Below are 15834 nucleotides of genomic sequence, written 5' to 3' on the forward strand. Positions count from 1 at the left end.
ACATTGGCGCTAGGCATCCGCAATCGGTTTTTTTATTTTTTCCCCCTTTTGGTATTTCTCATTTTTTTTTACGTGTCGTAATGATATAGGCAGCAGCTCACACAAATGGGAATGATAGTCATTAGACACCATTCTTAGGGAAAAAAGGCAACATCAACAGCATTCGAGAGATTTCGTGAACAATTGCTCGATTGTCAGGCGTGTGTGTGATGATACACCAGTGCGGGAAAGTTTGCCCGAATGGAAATGTCAAATTACACAATCGAACAATCAGTTTTTCTTTTTTGTTTTTTTGGGTGTGGGTTAAATTGATGGGAATTGATACACGCCTACGCGGATGACTCACAAAATGGAAGGGGGGATGCATATTGCCGATGCGAGCCGGAATCACTTTGGTGCGGAAGCAAAGATTTGAAATTCTCCATTCAGTTGTACAGTCGTCATCGTACTCTATGTTGTTTATAGCTTGTTCATGTCTTTATTGTATGTGTGTGTGTGTGTGTGGTGCGCAACAGTCAAAGGCTGACCCGTTCGACCCACTTCCCTGACCTCCCTACCGGTTCGTGAGAGAAAGTTGTGCTGCAGGAGCGGCCCCAAAGTAATGCATTTGTAATTGCGTCCCCGATCAGGTGGTCTACAGCTTGGAAGGCATCGAGGGTGAAGAGGGGATCGACGATGAGGAAACAGCTGCTGGAGGGATCCCGTTCGCCATCACGACTGTCGGCGGCAAGGGCGTCCTGCGATGTCTGGTGCCGCTGGATTATGAGCGACGATCGTGGTACCAGCTCCGCATCCTGGCCAAGGACCAGGCCAGTGACCAGGGCCGGATCAACACCGCCACGGCTGGTCTGCTCGTCCGGCTTATCGACGAAGACGATCAGGGCCCCGAATTCATTACGGTGCCCTCCGTGACTCGGGTGGCCGAAGATGCCCAGCCGGGCACGTCCGTCTTGCGCGTCAAGGCCATTGATGGCGATCGAGGAGTTAATCAGCGCATCGTCTACTCGCTGGACCCCTCCAGTCAGTATTTCGCTATCGATCCCAAGGAAGGTGTCGTTTATCTGATCCAGCAGCTGGATCGCGAAGATTCCAATGTCGTCAACGGAGCCCTGATGCTGGTCATCACGGCCACCGAAGACTCGCCGCTTAGACCCAACGTGACTACCGAAGTAACCATCCTGGTCCTAGATGTCAATGACCAAGCGCCGGCATTCCGCAACGGTGGTGGCCCTTACATGGCAGAGATCGACGAGAATTCGCCAGCCAACATGCCCGTCACCTTTGTGGGCTCCGAGTCCCTACCGGAAGTCTACGACTACGATCAGGTCAGTTTTTTGGTTTTGGTTTTGTTGTTTGTTTGTCATAAAATGAGCTGCTCGTAATAACTCGTAAAGGAGTGTCCTATTTCACGATTTTGGAATGGTTGTCCCCAATTTTGAGGGATTACCGGGAGCTTTTGATGGTGTACATGTTTTTTTTTACGACGAGAAACCAAACAAGTCCGGAAATAGTAATAACCAGCGATTCCCCCCACATTTATTTATTTATTTTTCGAATCTAAAGAAAATAAATGGAGCCGACATTATTTCAAAATAAAAGAAATAAAGTCAGTTTTATACGTACGTGTGACTCTTGACCGAGAAATGGAGAAATCATGAATTCTAAGCGAAACCCCACTCTGGAGCTCAAAGACCAGACCGACTATTCAACAACCGACGAGCATATAATAACAACGGGCCCTTGATTGCCCTGGTCTTGACTAGATCCAGCTGGTCTCCACTTGAAAGATTTTCAGATTAAAACGCACGATATAATCCGGTGTATACCGTCGACAGTGTACGATATAAATATCTTATCTGTGTCGTTGGTTCGAGAGGCTCGTGTCTCGGAAGGTCGTTGCGTTGAGACCGGTTCAGCTGCGACGATGGAACAACACGAAACACATCCGGTTTACCGTTTTGATCCAGAGATACGACGGGAGGGGACTATGTTGTTCGTGTCTTTCTAATTAGCTCCTAGAATGCGATTTAATTACGAAAGGAAGGTGATGGAGGGAATAAAAATATAATGACGCTTGCCTGATGTTGTATATGTGTTTCTAGGGGAAGAACGGGACTTTCTACTTGTCTATCCACTGCGCCGATGACCTGTTTGACATCAGTCCCGGCGTGGTGGTCAACGAAGCCGTTTTCAGCATCCGGGTCAAGAGCCATCTGGCACTGGACTATGAGGAATTGAGGAGCACCAATTGCACCATCACGGCCAAGGAAGCGGTAGCCAAGCAAGCCAAAACCACCACAGCGCCCGTCTTGATCAGGATCCGTGACGTCAATGATCACATACCCCAATTCAGCCGCCCGTCTTATCAGGTATGCAACGGACCAATGTTTTCTCGTTGTTGTTGTTTTTATTGTTGTCGTATAGAATTCCTTTTCTCTCTCTCTTTCTTTTTTTGTGTCAGTTGTTCAAATGTTTGATTCACCGTTTCCTTGTGTGATTGATCTACTCGCCTTTAGGTCCAGGTACCGGAGAACGCTCCCGTCGGTACCGTCATTGGCTCCGTTCAAGCCACAGATGCAGATTCCGGCCAACTGGGCACCGAAGGCATCCGCTACAGTCTGCTGCCCGGCTCGATTGCTGACGCTCTACAGATAGATCCGTTGAGCGGTGCGGTTTCCATCGGCAAAGGCGCTTCCGGCCTCCTGGATCGAGAGAAAGTCAGCCAACTGATTGTGATGGTCGAAGCCAGAGACTCTCTCGGCTTGGGAAATCGGTAAAAAGATTGCTAGAAAACCTCCAACCCCAAATGGCGAATTACTCTTGTGAATGGTGAAAGCTGCAGTGCTTACCGTTTCGTGAAAAAGCACCTCGTTGATCCCCATTGACTCCCATTTCATTGACGACTCGAGTTTTATGGTTTCTGCTTTTTTTACTATCTCCCCCTCAAGGAATACGGTGCAGTTTACTTTGGAACTAGTTGACGTCAACGACAACGCCCCCGTTTTCATCCAGAGCCACTTTGAGATCTACATCAATGAGAACGAACTGAATTTCCCTTACGGATTCAGAGTGGAGGCCTTCGACCGCGATCTCAATGGTAACAGTGCGCAACTGCGACGGAATTTTGGGTTTTTTTTTCGGATCGACACTTCAAGACAACAACAAATCAAAAACAAATCTTTTTTGTTTTCTTGTAGATTCAGACAATAGCCGCGTTCGGTATTCCATAATCGGCGGAGACCTTCAGTCTAATTTCACAATTCATCGCACCACTGGGGAGTTGAGCGTTACACATCCGCTGGACTTTGAATTGCTGGCGCCTTCAATACTGTAACTTACTCATTGCGTTAATTTCGATTGTTTTCCGTCTTGATAACAATCGGTTTGCTTGTTGTAGGGATGCGCAAGGGTTGGGCCACGTTCGGCCGATCAATTTGACAGTCCGGGCGTCGGACATGGGCATCCCGCCGTTGCACACGGACACTCGTGTATTAATTTTTGTGCACGACGTCAATGACTATGCGCCGATATTCGCTAGGCCGTCTTACTCGGTCGCCGTGGCGGAAGATGCAGCCCCAGATTCATCGATCCTGCAGGTTCAAGCTTTGGATATGGACGGATCGGCCCCCAACAATGTCATCGCTTATCGGATCCAGAGTGGCGCCCGCGACAAGTTCGTCATAGATTCAACGACCGGAGTTGTGAGCGTTGCTCTCGGGGCCACTCTCGACCCGGACCAGACTCATCCACGAACCGTTCGCTACCAGCTAGAAATTCTGGCGCTGGATGGGGGCGTCGGTAGCCGCCAATTACACGCTTCCGTTACAGTGATGATCTCAGTCGCCGATGTAAATAACAAGTCTCCTGTCTTGGCTGAGCCGGGTGTTGTTCGCGTTCAAGAAAATGTCCCAGTGGGCGTTGTTTTAACCCAACTCGTTGCGACTGACCCAGACGAAAGACCCATTATTCGTTATTGGATTGATCATGCAGGTATAAAGTCTTACCAACTCGAAAATTACGAAACACTTTTTCAAACGGCGTTTGTTTAATAGCGAGTGAAGGGCGTAACGAGAAGGGATTCCTAGTCCGAGACGAAAACGTTACATCCTGGTTTGAAATAAACACCAACGATGGCCGCATTCGTGTCGTCCGCCAGATGGATCGCGAAAAGGCTGAGACTGTCCGTTTGGCCATTCGAGCCGAGGATGTCGCTGCAGCCACAACCGGTCAAACTGCATCAGGTTTGACAACGAATGTCAAATCTTTAAGGATGAAATTAATAATCTATTTGAATGTTCAGGAACCATGACAATAATTTTGGAAGATGTAAACGATCACGACCCGATTTTTGTCCAACCGTTTTATCGCCGTTCTGTTGCTGAGAACAGCAAACGTGGGGCAGCCATCTTAACTCTATCAGCTGACGATGCTGACCTTAATCGTTCCATTACTTACTCCCTTGATGGTAAATACCTTTCAATTTGACGATAGTTTAAAAAACAACTTAAATTTTGATTGTATTTGTAGGCCCGGCTGAGTTGTTGGAACTCGTTCATTTGAATTCCGAGACGGGGGAGGTGGTTGTGTCGGGAAAACTTGACCGTGAGCGCTTTGCCTGGATGAATCTCACAGCAAAAGCTTCCGACTCCGGAATGCCTAAACGATCAAGTTTCGTACCTGTTTTCATCCAGGTAAATTTTTGATTGCTTCTCTTTTTTTATTAGTTTAAAATTATAACATTGCGATTCCTTAGGTTTTGGATGAAAACGACAATAATCCAATATTTGCTAGCGTACCAAGTAACTTTTCAGTACGAGAAAACTCTCCGCCTGGTTAGTAGAAGTGATTTTGAATTTATCGCGGAACAATCAAATTTAAACGTTTTCTTGCAGGCACTGTGATTGGAACTGTACAGGCTTACGATCTAGACATTGGTGATTTCGGTCACGTCACTTATTTGATGGATCGTCGTTCGTCTAAAGTACCCTGTCAAAATTAAATGCAATTGCCGTGACTATACTTAATGATTATTCTTAAAAAAAAAAAAATTCTTTAGGGCCGATTCTCCGTGGATCCGGAAACGGGAGTAATCATGGTGACGGAACGACTCGACCGAGAAGAGCAACAGAGTTACACGCTGATCTTGGAAGCGTGGGACAATTATCGCGTCGGCTATTCTGCCGGTGAAAGCCGGAATGCCTTCCAGCAAGTGACGTGAGTTCACTGACAGTCGTTTTGAATTTTTTTTTTTTCTTCCAGACTTTTTGACACTCATTCAATTGTTTCCCTAAATTTCTTGTAGCGTGCAAGTAATAGACGAAAATGACGAAACGCCCGTTTTCGAGGCCCGTTCCGGTTGTGTGAGCGTTACCGAGTTCCACGATTCCCGTGTTCCCTTAACCACCATTCACGCTAGCGATCGTGACGATCCAACCACTCCAAACGGTCATATTGTCTTCTCTATTCAAGAAGGCAATGACGGAGGCATGTTTAGTGTCACCAACATCGACCGCAGCAGCGCCAAGTTAATTGCTGCTCAACCGTTGGTCGGACACCACGGCAATTACACGTTGAAGATAAGAGCTCAAGATAGAGGCCTTCCCGTGCCCAACTTTGCCTTCCAGGACGTGGAGATCTGTGTTAGCGACTTCAACGATCATGCTCCAATGTTTGTCAGGCCTGAACAAAACAATACGACGTTTCGTGTCTTTGAGAATGCCACAGTCGGCTCGGTCATCACTTCTGTTTTGGCCGTTGATCAGGATGCCGGATTGAACAGTCAAGTTCGCTATTCAATAAGACCCGTCGGCCACTGGAAATGGTTTGAAATAGACGGCGTTTCCGGTGAAATAAAGTTGATTCTGCCCTTAGATCGGGAAAAGCAAAAACTTCTTCAAGTAACAAACTTATCATTTACCTTTTGTGTAATAGCATTCACATTAACGTAAATTTTTTTTTTTTAGATAAGAATCGAGGCGAGAGATTCCGGAATTCCCACTTGGCTCTCAACCGACTTGGACCTCACCATTTACGTTCGCAATGTTAACGATCATCAGCCACAATTTCCGTTGGATGTCTTCCAAGTCAACATAACTGGTAAAGCCATTCTGCAAACTATCCGTCAGCATTTTGTTTAATTGTTTTGTTATTGTAGAACACGATCCATCTCCTGAGATCATCCAATTGCCGGAAACGGTCGATTTAGATGAGCCGGATGAGCTGCTTAGTACTCGAGATCCCGTTTGTTTCTTCATCGTTGGAGGCAATCAGCTTGGCGCTTTCAGCATTGACCCAACTCAACACACTTTAAGGGTACATCCGTTTATAAACTTTCTGATACAAACAACTCATTATAATAAGATAAATTCCAGGTTGAGAAAACATTGGATCGTGAGGAGCAAGCCGCACATGTTGTTGTTGTTAAAGCCAGTGAAAACTGCAACCTTAATCCGGAACTTATTGATTCCTTCGACCCTGCCGATGATTCACTACTTAAAGTCATTGTGTATGTTAAGGACATCAATGACAATCCTCCTACCTTCGACAAGAGTATGTATAAAATTGTCTTTAATCAATCAATAGAAAATCAATAGAATCCATAGTTTAATACTTTGCTTTCCTTATGCAGAGGTATTTACAGGAGGTTTGACAACCGAAGCTGATTTCGGCTCTGAAGTCGTACGAGTTACTGCGACTGACCCAGATATCGAACTTAACGCCCAACTAAGATATTACATACGTAAACCTGTACAGTCGACGCTTTCGACTCGAACTGGTCAAGAAGAACAAATTGGGGCCAATCCTTTTGTCATCGATCGTGATACTGGAATCATTTCGCTTAACTTTGATCCCCAGAGAGACATGAAGGGATATTTTGATATGGAGGTAAATTTTTTACTTCGTGTTATTCTCAAATGATTGGTGGTTTTTATCTTTTTGTTTTTCGTCTTAAAGGTTTACGTCAATGATTCTAGTGGCTTTGACGACACTGCTCGAGTATTAGTCTATCTATTACGTCAGGATCAGCGCGTCAAATTTGTGCTGAGGCAACATCCTCAATTTCTGAGAACACGCATCGATCAATTCAGAGAGTACGTCTCAATTATTAAAAGTCTAACAAGTTGTGAATATAACACATTTTCACCGATTGAATCAACAGAGCATTGGGCAATATTACTGGATCGATTGTAAATGTGGATGAATTGAAAGTGCACTCCAATGAAGACGGGCAACTAGACAAAACCCGGACGGATGCTTATTTGCACTTTGTCAATGCCAAGGATAATTCAGTTATGGAAGTCGACTTTGTTTTGCGATTAATTGATGCTAACATCGAATCGTTAGATCAACTCTTTAAGGTACTTAGTTTTTATTTGCTAATGAAAACAATCAGTGGTAATTTTTTTGTTTTGTTTTTCCTTCAGGATTACAATGTACTTGATACGTCTGCAGCTGAACCGCTTGGAGACGCACTGACAAGCGTCCCTCAAAATTTTTCCTTACTTTGGGCTAGCGGTACCGCTGTTTTCCTTGCTATGATCCTATTCCTGGTCCTGGGACTGTGTGTTTCTCAGCGATTCGTGTTGATGCGAAAATTGAAAGCCGCATCCGTGACGGCTTTTGGATCACAATCAAACGTCAATCGAACTAGTAACCAAGTACCCAACACTAACCAGCACACTGTAGAAGGTTCCAATCCCGTTTGGAGGCGTGAGCTAGAACCAGAATGGTTCAAGCACGATGATATCTACAGGTATAGCATGCCAGTATTTAAAATCGTTCTATAGTCAATAAGAAAACCTATTTTAAATGTGTGATTATAGTAGATCCGGTGAGAGTGATGCTCTTGACTCATTGGACGTTAATGCAATCTTGGGAAACGCACCTTCGACATCAAGAAACTCAAGTGATGCGAACACGGCCAGCCTTAAATCTACCACCACCGAAGCTTTCAACAGGTTAAATGCATGTTATTCAAAATAATCATTTTTATTGTATTAACTGAAATGTGTTGCAGGAGTATCATCCAACGGAATGCAAACTCCATCCGATCTAATAAATCTGTAGGTAATGTTACACTAAGCGAGAAGGAATGCGAAGTCGGCGAGGTCAAGGAAGAAGACTGCGAAGTTACCGTCGGCAAAGGTTTATATCAGAGAAATGTCTATCATTTTGGCTACCCCGTTTTTCAACAAGACAAGGGTAGCACAAGCAGTAGCACCACATTCCTCTCACCTAGAAAACTCGAAACCACTGAGTTATAGATTATGTAGTGACACCGACTCGTTTCCTTTCAGTAGAAATGACATAATTTCGCTGCAAATTAAATTGGAAATCTTGGAGTTCGTGAAGCTTTATGTTCACGGTGTGATAATAGTCAATTCGATTTTATATATTCGATGAAACGATAAAAATGCAACGGAAAATTGCAGCGACCATCTATGTGTTAATACCCCAAATAGAAATCTACGCAAAGTGTGTCACTTTATGTTGTACAAAAATTTTGTAGAATACACATTTTAACGACGAAAAAAAAGGAAACGCAATAACCTGAAGGGTTAATAATCACGTTTTTTTTTGCTGGTATGGTATGCTAGTTGCGTTTAGTTGGCTTCGGAAACTGGCTTCGCTTCAGCCAGGGTATGCTTCAGCCGAGATGGCCGATTCCAAGCATAAGTTGCCCCACCATACTTAATACCTTAATACACCTGATTTTTTTCAATAAAGGCAGAGCTATAGAATGATAAAGGAAAAAAAAAATTCTAAAAGTGAAAAGCGAACGCGGAAATGCACCTATTATTATTTAGTTGGCAACAGTGGGGTAAAGAGCAGACGATTTTCTTCTTTCATTAGTGTGATTGTGGCACCGTGATGTGGTCATGTAGACATGTACTGATGCGAAACGTGTTTGTTTTCCTGAATCAAAACTATCGTAGTTTCTGACACTGAAAATTCAACAGTTGTTTTTTTATGAGTATTGTAATTTGACCCCTCATCCTAAAATGAGTAAATGACGAGAATAATTGTAAAAAAATCTTCCTCCCTCGGTGAGTTATTATTATATCACATTTATTTTATTCCCATTATTCAAGGGGTTTGAAATAGTATAGAATTTAGACTTTTGAACTTCTTTCACTTAGATGTCAGTACAAAACTAAAAGAAACTTTCAGTCAAAAAAGACAAGTTACAGACATTCAACTGAAATATGACAAAGATGGAAAATGTTGACATTTTGGCTTTGTTGGCTTCAAGAATGATTATGAAGCAGATTCAGCCTTGAGTTATTTAACACATTTGTAGAATCCTGTAAAATTCAGGTATTTTGGCAATTCTACCATTAATATAAGTATATTTTTTAAGCATTTTTTGTTGAAAGGTTGAAAGATGTGTCAATTCAGGAAATAGTTATCAAATGAAAACAGGAAAAAAAAAAGCCCTGGAAGCTATTCCTGTCCAACTTCTTACACAGAGAGTGAATCCAGTAAAAGGGGACACCAATAAAACACCAGTAGATCCAGAATTTGCAGAATTTCGGGAAATACATTCACATATTTCATTTATTAAATTTAACGTGTTGGAAATTCTTCCCAAGTGAAGATTCTTTTGTAAAATATGTGATATTGAAATAGTTCCAAGGGACTGTTTAGTTTAACTTTGTGATTTTGAAGTAGTTCCGAGGGACTGTTTACCCATAGTTTAACTTTGTGCCTGTATTATTATGCCCATATTAATATCTTTATTTTTTAATAATTTTAACAGTCTCTAAGTATGAGTGTCAGCCAGTTGGTGAAAGGTGAGAACAAGACAGCTGTTGCATTCAGTTTGTGGTGCTGCCATTATTATCCTATGTGTTGGTTACTCTGACCAATATCTTTAAACCAACACAGAAACCAGAAACAACTCACAAACAAGTAATTACATGTTTATCAATTTCTAATGAAGAAAGCTACAGATTAAGTAAATGGGAGGCCATTCAGTAGAAAAGTCTAATAATCCATTGTATTTAGGCAACAACGACTGCAATGTAGATCTCTACGAATAAGTTTCTAATAGGGAGGAATTTCAAACGAACGTTAACGAATAAGTTTCTAAAGAGGAATTTCAAACGATCGTTGAAGTTGAGAAAGAAGAAAATAACGGCTCGATACAATCAAATCAAAGAAAGACAAAACCTGAGGAGAGACGCCGCAAATTTTACTTATTGTCGCACAAGTCCTGGTGATGGTGTCGCGTTTTGATGTCAGGTGTCGTTAAATTACATTCCGACTTGTAACTACACCGACTTTGCAACCAGATTCTTCGCCATTTCCAATTGGAATGATCAGTTTAGGTAAGTCAAAGTTTACCAGACATTTCCATGTAAACTTTCGCCCTACCATAAATGTCGCACTGCCCAATGTCGGATGCTACGTTTGCTTCTGTGTTTGTACTTTTGTACTTTTTTTCCAGTTGAGTCTTACGGTGAAAATTTAGCCACGGTTTGATTTTGTAAAGTGATGAGGTATTTCCACACTATTCGACCAAGCTTAATCGAAATTGAACAATTCTAAGGCATGTAAATGAATCGCTGGAGTTTTGGTTTTTCGAAAGATCAATTTTTTTAATCTACTTCAATTTATTTTGTGAAAGCATGCCGAATATCTTCTGCCTTTCTCCATGTGATCGCTGCCGTGTCATGACGATGCTTCTTTGAGAGGGTCTCTACTATATTGCAAGACAAAAATTTGCTGATAACAGGAAATTGAGTTGATTATAATGTACTGTATTTTTAAGATAAATCAAGTAGGTAAGTATATTGCTTACATTTTAGTCTACGTATATGAGCCTTAGAGTCGTACACTCGTACGTATCTTTAGAATGTTTAAAATTAAATTTAGGTATATTTTCAACATGTTCCAAGTGATGCAGTATGTATTTATCAATATTCAATTACCATTGTAGAGTTCCACCTGCAGACGGCCAGTTTGCATGTCCTTCACGCTTGAAGGTCACGGTGAAAATTACGTGTAAAACTGTCAATGCGGTGGTGTAGAGGTTGGGTGAGAACTGGACGTGTTGCATCCTTATCAAGCAGGTACAATAGCCGCAAGTCTCAGCCATTTCGTATTCATTTTGATTTTGGTTGTTGTAGACCCATTCCCAGCCACGACAACCTGCTGAAGGAAAGGCACGTAAAAGTTTTCATGCAGTGGTGTAGAGGTTGGGTGAGAACGGGATGTGTTACATAACCATTTGGTATTCATTTTGATTTTGGTTGTTGTAGACCCATCCCCGGCAACGTCAACCTGCAAAAGGAAAGGGCGGTCCGCCTATCCTTCACATTCGAAGGTCACGGAGATCATTACATAAAACGTGTCATGCAGTGATGTAGAGGTTGGGTGATAACGGGGCGTGTTTCATAATTTTCAAGCAGGTACAATAGCCGCAAGGCTTGAGAGGTGAGGGTGACAAAAAAATCGTATAAAAAGGAGAGAGAAAAGGCCAGAGACATCAGTCGAGTGAACATCTCCGACACGGCAACAATTGCAGCGCACTATCTGTCACCATCTGCCTTCTTCACCGTATTGCCAGTTCGCATCCATGGGTAAATATTCTGTCTTTTACGTTAAGATTGGGATCAATCCTACTTTTTTCTATATGTATGCATGTTATTATTTAATATTTATGTTTGAATTTGTTTAATGTCTAGTTAATAAGGCGTCATATGCTGTTGGGTGTTATCGTTGATGGATGGGTCGAACACTGGTGTACCGATGTCTCCTTGGTATGGCGGAAACCAAACCGCGCCGCCGCCTTACTATCCAAAAGCAACTTACGCAACGACCAGTTACTGCACCGAGGTCTACAAGTACTACACTACTAAGGCACCGGAGTTTTAACCACAACTTACGCTGCCCTGAGTCACTACACTGACGCCCTGAACCTACGCTACACCACAGCTCCCAAGTACTACACAGAAGAAACCGCCTATTACACAACAACGTATGCTGCCTAGTTTACTACACCGATGCTCCCAATTACTACATCACTAAAGCACCGGAATTCTACACGTGTATACATGCTGCCCCTGCCTACTACATCGAGGCCCCGCATTACTACAACACTGAAGCGCTTAAGTACTACACTACAACCTACGCTGCCCCGTGCCACTACACCTACGTCCGGAAGGATTACTGTGCGTAAAAGGAGTCGTTGGGAACAAAGAAGTCGCGCCCGAACTGCAGTGCCCTATCTGTCACCAACTGCATTCCTCATCGTGTAACCGTCACAATTATGGGTAAATATTCTTATTTTTACATTGAGTTTTGTACCAATTCTATTTTTTTTTTCTATTTTTAATATGCCTGTTTAATATTGTTTAAATGCGTTTACTGTTTAGTCAACTATGGTGTCGTGCTCCTGTTGGGTGTTGTATCGTCGATGGCTGGGTTGATCGCTGGTGTAGCGATGTCTCCTTGGTATGGCGAAACCAAACCGCAATGCCTCCGCCTTCCTACATAACTTGAGCAACGGCCAGTTCTTGCGCCGATGTCTTCAAATACTACACCACCAAACCACGAAAGTTTTATACCACAACTTACGCTGCACCGAGCCACTACACTGACGCCCTGAAGTATTACTCTGTCCCGAGTTACTACACCACCAAGGCGACGGAGTGCTACATCACATGACTACGCATGCTGCCCCACTTGCTACACCGAGGCTCCCAAGTATTACCCTGTTCTCGGCTACTTATTGCACCGATTTTCCTAAATACTTCTGTTCCCAGATGCTACACCGAGGCTCCCGCCGATTACTCCACCAAAACGGTCGAGTACTACACCGAAGCGGCAAAGTACTTCTCTGCCCCGATCTACGCAAGCAATTGAGGCGGCCAAGTATTACGCAGTCTCCACTTACTACACAGAAGCTGTTCTTTCGTACTACGTTGAACAGAAATACTACAGTGATGCTCCAGTCCACTACACCACGACCTACGCTACGCCTAGCTACAACACCGCAGCGCCCAAGTACTACACCGAAGAATCCGCCTATTACACAACTACGTACGCTGCCTAGTTTACTACATGAGGAATTTAAGTATTACCCTGCCCCAAACTGCTACCAAACTGCTACCAAACTGCTACCAAACTGCTACCAAACTGCTACCAAAGTGAGGTTCATATGTATACATCAGTAATTCTCCCGACTTTGTCACCTTCGCTACGTCGACCTATACACCGAAGTTGTGAAGTATTTCTCTGGAAGTGTTGAAAGATTGCTGAAATACAAGATTGATTGAAAATAAGTAAATAACAAGTGAATGTCTCTATTTTCTCCTTAAGTAACTTTCCTCCTGCTGATAATTGCATGATGTGAGAAAATATTTCTGAGTGCTATGTAAACTTACAAATAATTGGATTCTGCAAAATAAAACAATAAAATTAAACATTCAATATTTAAACTTCATCTTTTATAAAAATATTTCCAAAGTTCAATAATATTAATTCTATAAATTTTTTATCATTAAAATTCAAAGTCCAACAATACTTACACACACCCTAACCCTATTATTTTCTGCTAAGTCCAGACTTTTGTTTTTGAAAAAAAAATTTAAAAAATTCCCTTTACAAATTCTAAGAAATTTGCCGAAAAATTTTATTCAAATTTTTTATTGCAACAAAATTTACTTCATTTGAATATTTTATTATATACAAAGTTTATTTTATATTATTAACATTTATTTTTCCCATGGCCCCCAGGAGGGGGGGCCTGTCGCTTTCTCTACCGCGATAATAACATGATGCTAGTTATATGCAAGTTATTATTTGTTTGGCGCAGAAAGCTTGTTTAATCTAGAAGTTCTCGACTGTGTCAAACCTGATATTGATCAGGTTGCCTCAATCGTATACTGCATGATTGAATGAAAACTCAAAAGACAACAGATCAAACTTTTCAGTCAGCACACAGTTAACACAGAGCAATTTCATGGCATGGATGAAAACGACAACACAAAAATTTTTAAGTCGGGAACTCAGATGGAACAGCTCAGCTACAACAGCACAGCAACTTCTGGATTACACTGCAACCGCATGCTCCATACAATGGTTCAATCTGTCTTCGTCACACCTTTCACCATTTGGCTGCAACAAGGTAACCACCACCAGCGTTAAAAAAGTGTTTGTTATACCTGTTTAAGAAAAGAAAATTATTTTCAAGAAACACAACTCTGTAAACATGCATACACATTATAAAAGAATACAAAGAGTAACAGAAAACTATGCAGTCCAGCAGAATAACTTTGATATCTGATTCAAAATTTCTATAGTAGCAGAGCAAACTGGTCTACTCTCTAGTCATGTTAACTAAATCTGTACTTTAACGTAAGACATTTGATCAAAATAATTACTTTTTGCTGTTGATTTACATGGGATGAGACGTACGCCTAAGAACAGGCAGCGAGACACACGAGGCACGCCATTTCGGAAATGTACAGGCAATTCCAAGTCTCAGTTGATAGATTTGGCAACTTGGTTTCTATGTGCTAAGTCACCTGTAAATTTTCACATCAACATATCACATTCAATAACAAGAGGAAATTAACAATAAATACCTTTTAATTTTCATCGTGAGAAACGTCACAACCAACAACCCATTTCTGCTACGTCTTGGAACAAAACAGCCGTTAGCCCGTTAATAAGCGTCCTCGAAGAGATTCGCGCCACCTGGTGGACATAATTTCAGCCACTTATTCACACTTTCACAGCCACCTATTGACAGCCATTAGATTCCTGTTCCAAATGACTGAACGCAACGGCTGGATTGCTTTTTTGCTTCCTTCGAGACAGCACGCAGCAGCTCAATTGAATTCGACATGCCTTTCGGCTTTCACTAGGTGGCACGAAATGAATCAAATGAGCATGACCACCAGATTACTCCAGCAGCTTTCCTTATGACTCAAATACACAAAGTTTTTAGTTAGCTTTTCAAACTATTAACTCTTTCAACATAAAAATCTATAAAATTACAGAAAGTGTTGGGGGTCAAGACACAAAATTAAACTTACAATTTTCTGAAGAAAAGAATCATTTTCCTGCCTGTGACTGAAAGGAAACAGCACCAGTTATCTGTGTTTTTAGAGTACGCACAGTGAGTTGAGTTCCAACTAACTTTGGCATCAAACAGTTAGTCATGTTGAATCTAAAGGAAATGTGTCAATAAATATTCCAACATTCTTCCAATAAATTAAAGTTAATGGCTACCTGCTGCTCGTGTTTAACATTCAGAAAAATACAACACATGTTGGTATGTGACCAGTCCCCTGCATTTGTTCACATTCTTCTATTAAGCTACTGCAATAAACCTGAAGATTACCCATGGCCTAGATGATATGATATTTTTCATAGCTTTCCCTATGACAGAAAATATAAATTACATCAAATAACAGTTCAAAACCGAAAGAAGAATAATACTTGTACGTCAATGAATTATTTGTTGAAAAACATGTTCAGAAAAACAAACATGTCCATACTGGGGTAGTGACCCAGTAGTGACCTACTGACCTACCAAGATCAATAGAAAATTAGAAACTGCTGATAATTAGACAAATATGAACTAAGTCTGGGAATAAGTATATTTTTAAAAATTAGTGACTAAGACATTAATGGTTTTTTTACCTGTATTAACTGCATGATGCATTCAGCAGAACGAAGATTTTTAATAAAAGAGTTGGTGGTAGTGATGGTAGGCTACTTGTATGCTAATTTTTCCTTTCCCGTTCCTTGCTACAGGTTAGATTGAGGAATTTTGAATTTGATCCAGCACACATACGGAATAAATCACATCGCAAACAA

The 15834-nt window shown here is 41.8% G+C and overlaps 1 protein-coding gene and 3 long non-coding RNA genes across 11 annotated transcripts in view; 3 read left to right on the forward strand and 1 right to left on the reverse strand.

Moving 5' to 3' along the window:
* Positions 1 to 8536, forward strand: part of LOC124348828 (cadherin-23-like) — a 29102-nt gene extending 20566 nt beyond the window's left edge. For 3 of the 4 annotated variants that reach the window (XM_046799129.1, XM_046799132.1, XM_046799131.1), the window contains 22 exons: positions 630 to 1325; positions 2103 to 2369; positions 2517 to 2773; positions 2949 to 3097; positions 3198 to 3330; positions 3398 to 3990; positions 4053 to 4241; positions 4301 to 4465; positions 4528 to 4691; positions 4754 to 4832; positions 4893 to 4981; positions 5057 to 5214; positions 5303 to 5897; positions 5964 to 6096; positions 6155 to 6312; positions 6372 to 6549; positions 6629 to 6885; positions 6955 to 7091; positions 7160 to 7358; positions 7425 to 7753; positions 7824 to 7958; positions 8018 to 8536. In XM_046799129.1, the coding sequence (XP_046655085.1) occupies positions 630 to 1325; positions 2103 to 2369; positions 2517 to 2773; positions 2949 to 3097; positions 3198 to 3330; positions 3398 to 3990; positions 4053 to 4241; positions 4301 to 4465; positions 4528 to 4691; positions 4754 to 4832; positions 4893 to 4981; positions 5057 to 5214; positions 5303 to 5897; positions 5964 to 6096; positions 6155 to 6312; positions 6372 to 6549; positions 6629 to 6885; positions 6955 to 7091; positions 7160 to 7358; positions 7425 to 7753; positions 7824 to 7958; positions 8018 to 8264 (5307 nt within the window). In that variant the 3' untranslated portion in view covers positions 8265 to 8536. The remainder of the gene's footprint in view (positions 1 to 629; positions 1326 to 2102; positions 2370 to 2516; positions 2774 to 2948; positions 3098 to 3197; positions 3331 to 3397; positions 3991 to 4052; positions 4242 to 4300; positions 4466 to 4527; positions 4692 to 4753; positions 4833 to 4892; positions 4982 to 5056; positions 5215 to 5302; positions 5898 to 5963; positions 6097 to 6154; positions 6313 to 6371; positions 6550 to 6628; positions 6886 to 6954; positions 7092 to 7159; positions 7359 to 7424; positions 7754 to 7823; positions 7959 to 8017) is intronic. The other variant, XM_046799133.1, reaches the window with a different exon arrangement.
* Positions 8537 to 8868: 332 nt separating this feature from the next.
* LOC124349215 lies at positions 8869 to 9560 on the forward strand. The gene is made up of 3 exons (XR_006920238.1): positions 8869 to 9047; positions 9141 to 9318; positions 9378 to 9560. It is a non-coding gene; the product is annotated as an uncharacterized LOC124349215 (long non-coding RNA).
* Positions 9561 to 10014: 454 nt separating this feature from the next.
* LOC124349156 lies at positions 10015 to 13283 on the forward strand. 2 transcript variants are annotated; one of them, XR_006920141.1, is made up of 7 exons: positions 10015 to 10331; positions 10943 to 11075; positions 11133 to 11200; positions 11265 to 11585; positions 11691 to 12278; positions 12381 to 12711; positions 12771 to 13283. It is a non-coding gene; the product is annotated as an uncharacterized LOC124349156 (long non-coding RNA). The 2 variants fall into 2 exon arrangements; XR_006920140.1 differs by having other exon boundaries at positions 11133 to 11585.
* A 554-nt stretch (positions 13284 to 13837) lies between these two features.
* On the reverse strand, positions 13838 to 15788 carry LOC124349148. Of its 4 annotated transcripts, none has more exons than XR_006920120.1 (7): positions 15658 to 15750; positions 15454 to 15535; positions 15244 to 15393; positions 15048 to 15181; positions 14595 to 14930; positions 14391 to 14489; positions 13838 to 14171 (listed from the first exon to the last, which is right to left on the reverse strand). It is a non-coding gene; the product is annotated as an uncharacterized LOC124349148 (long non-coding RNA). The 4 variants fall into 4 exon arrangements; XR_006920118.1 differs by having other exon boundaries at positions 15454 to 15543; XR_006920121.1 differs by having other exon boundaries at positions 15454 to 15570; positions 15658 to 15715.
* Between the last annotated feature and the right edge of the window lie 46 nt (positions 15789 to 15834).

Source organism: Daphnia pulicaria, chromosome 7, assembly GCF_021234035.1.
Source record: "Daphnia pulicaria isolate SC F1-1A chromosome 7, SC_F0-13Bv2, whole genome shotgun sequence".
In the NCBI taxonomy this organism is placed as follows: Eukaryota; Metazoa; Arthropoda; class Branchiopoda; order Diplostraca; family Daphniidae; genus Daphnia; species Daphnia pulicaria.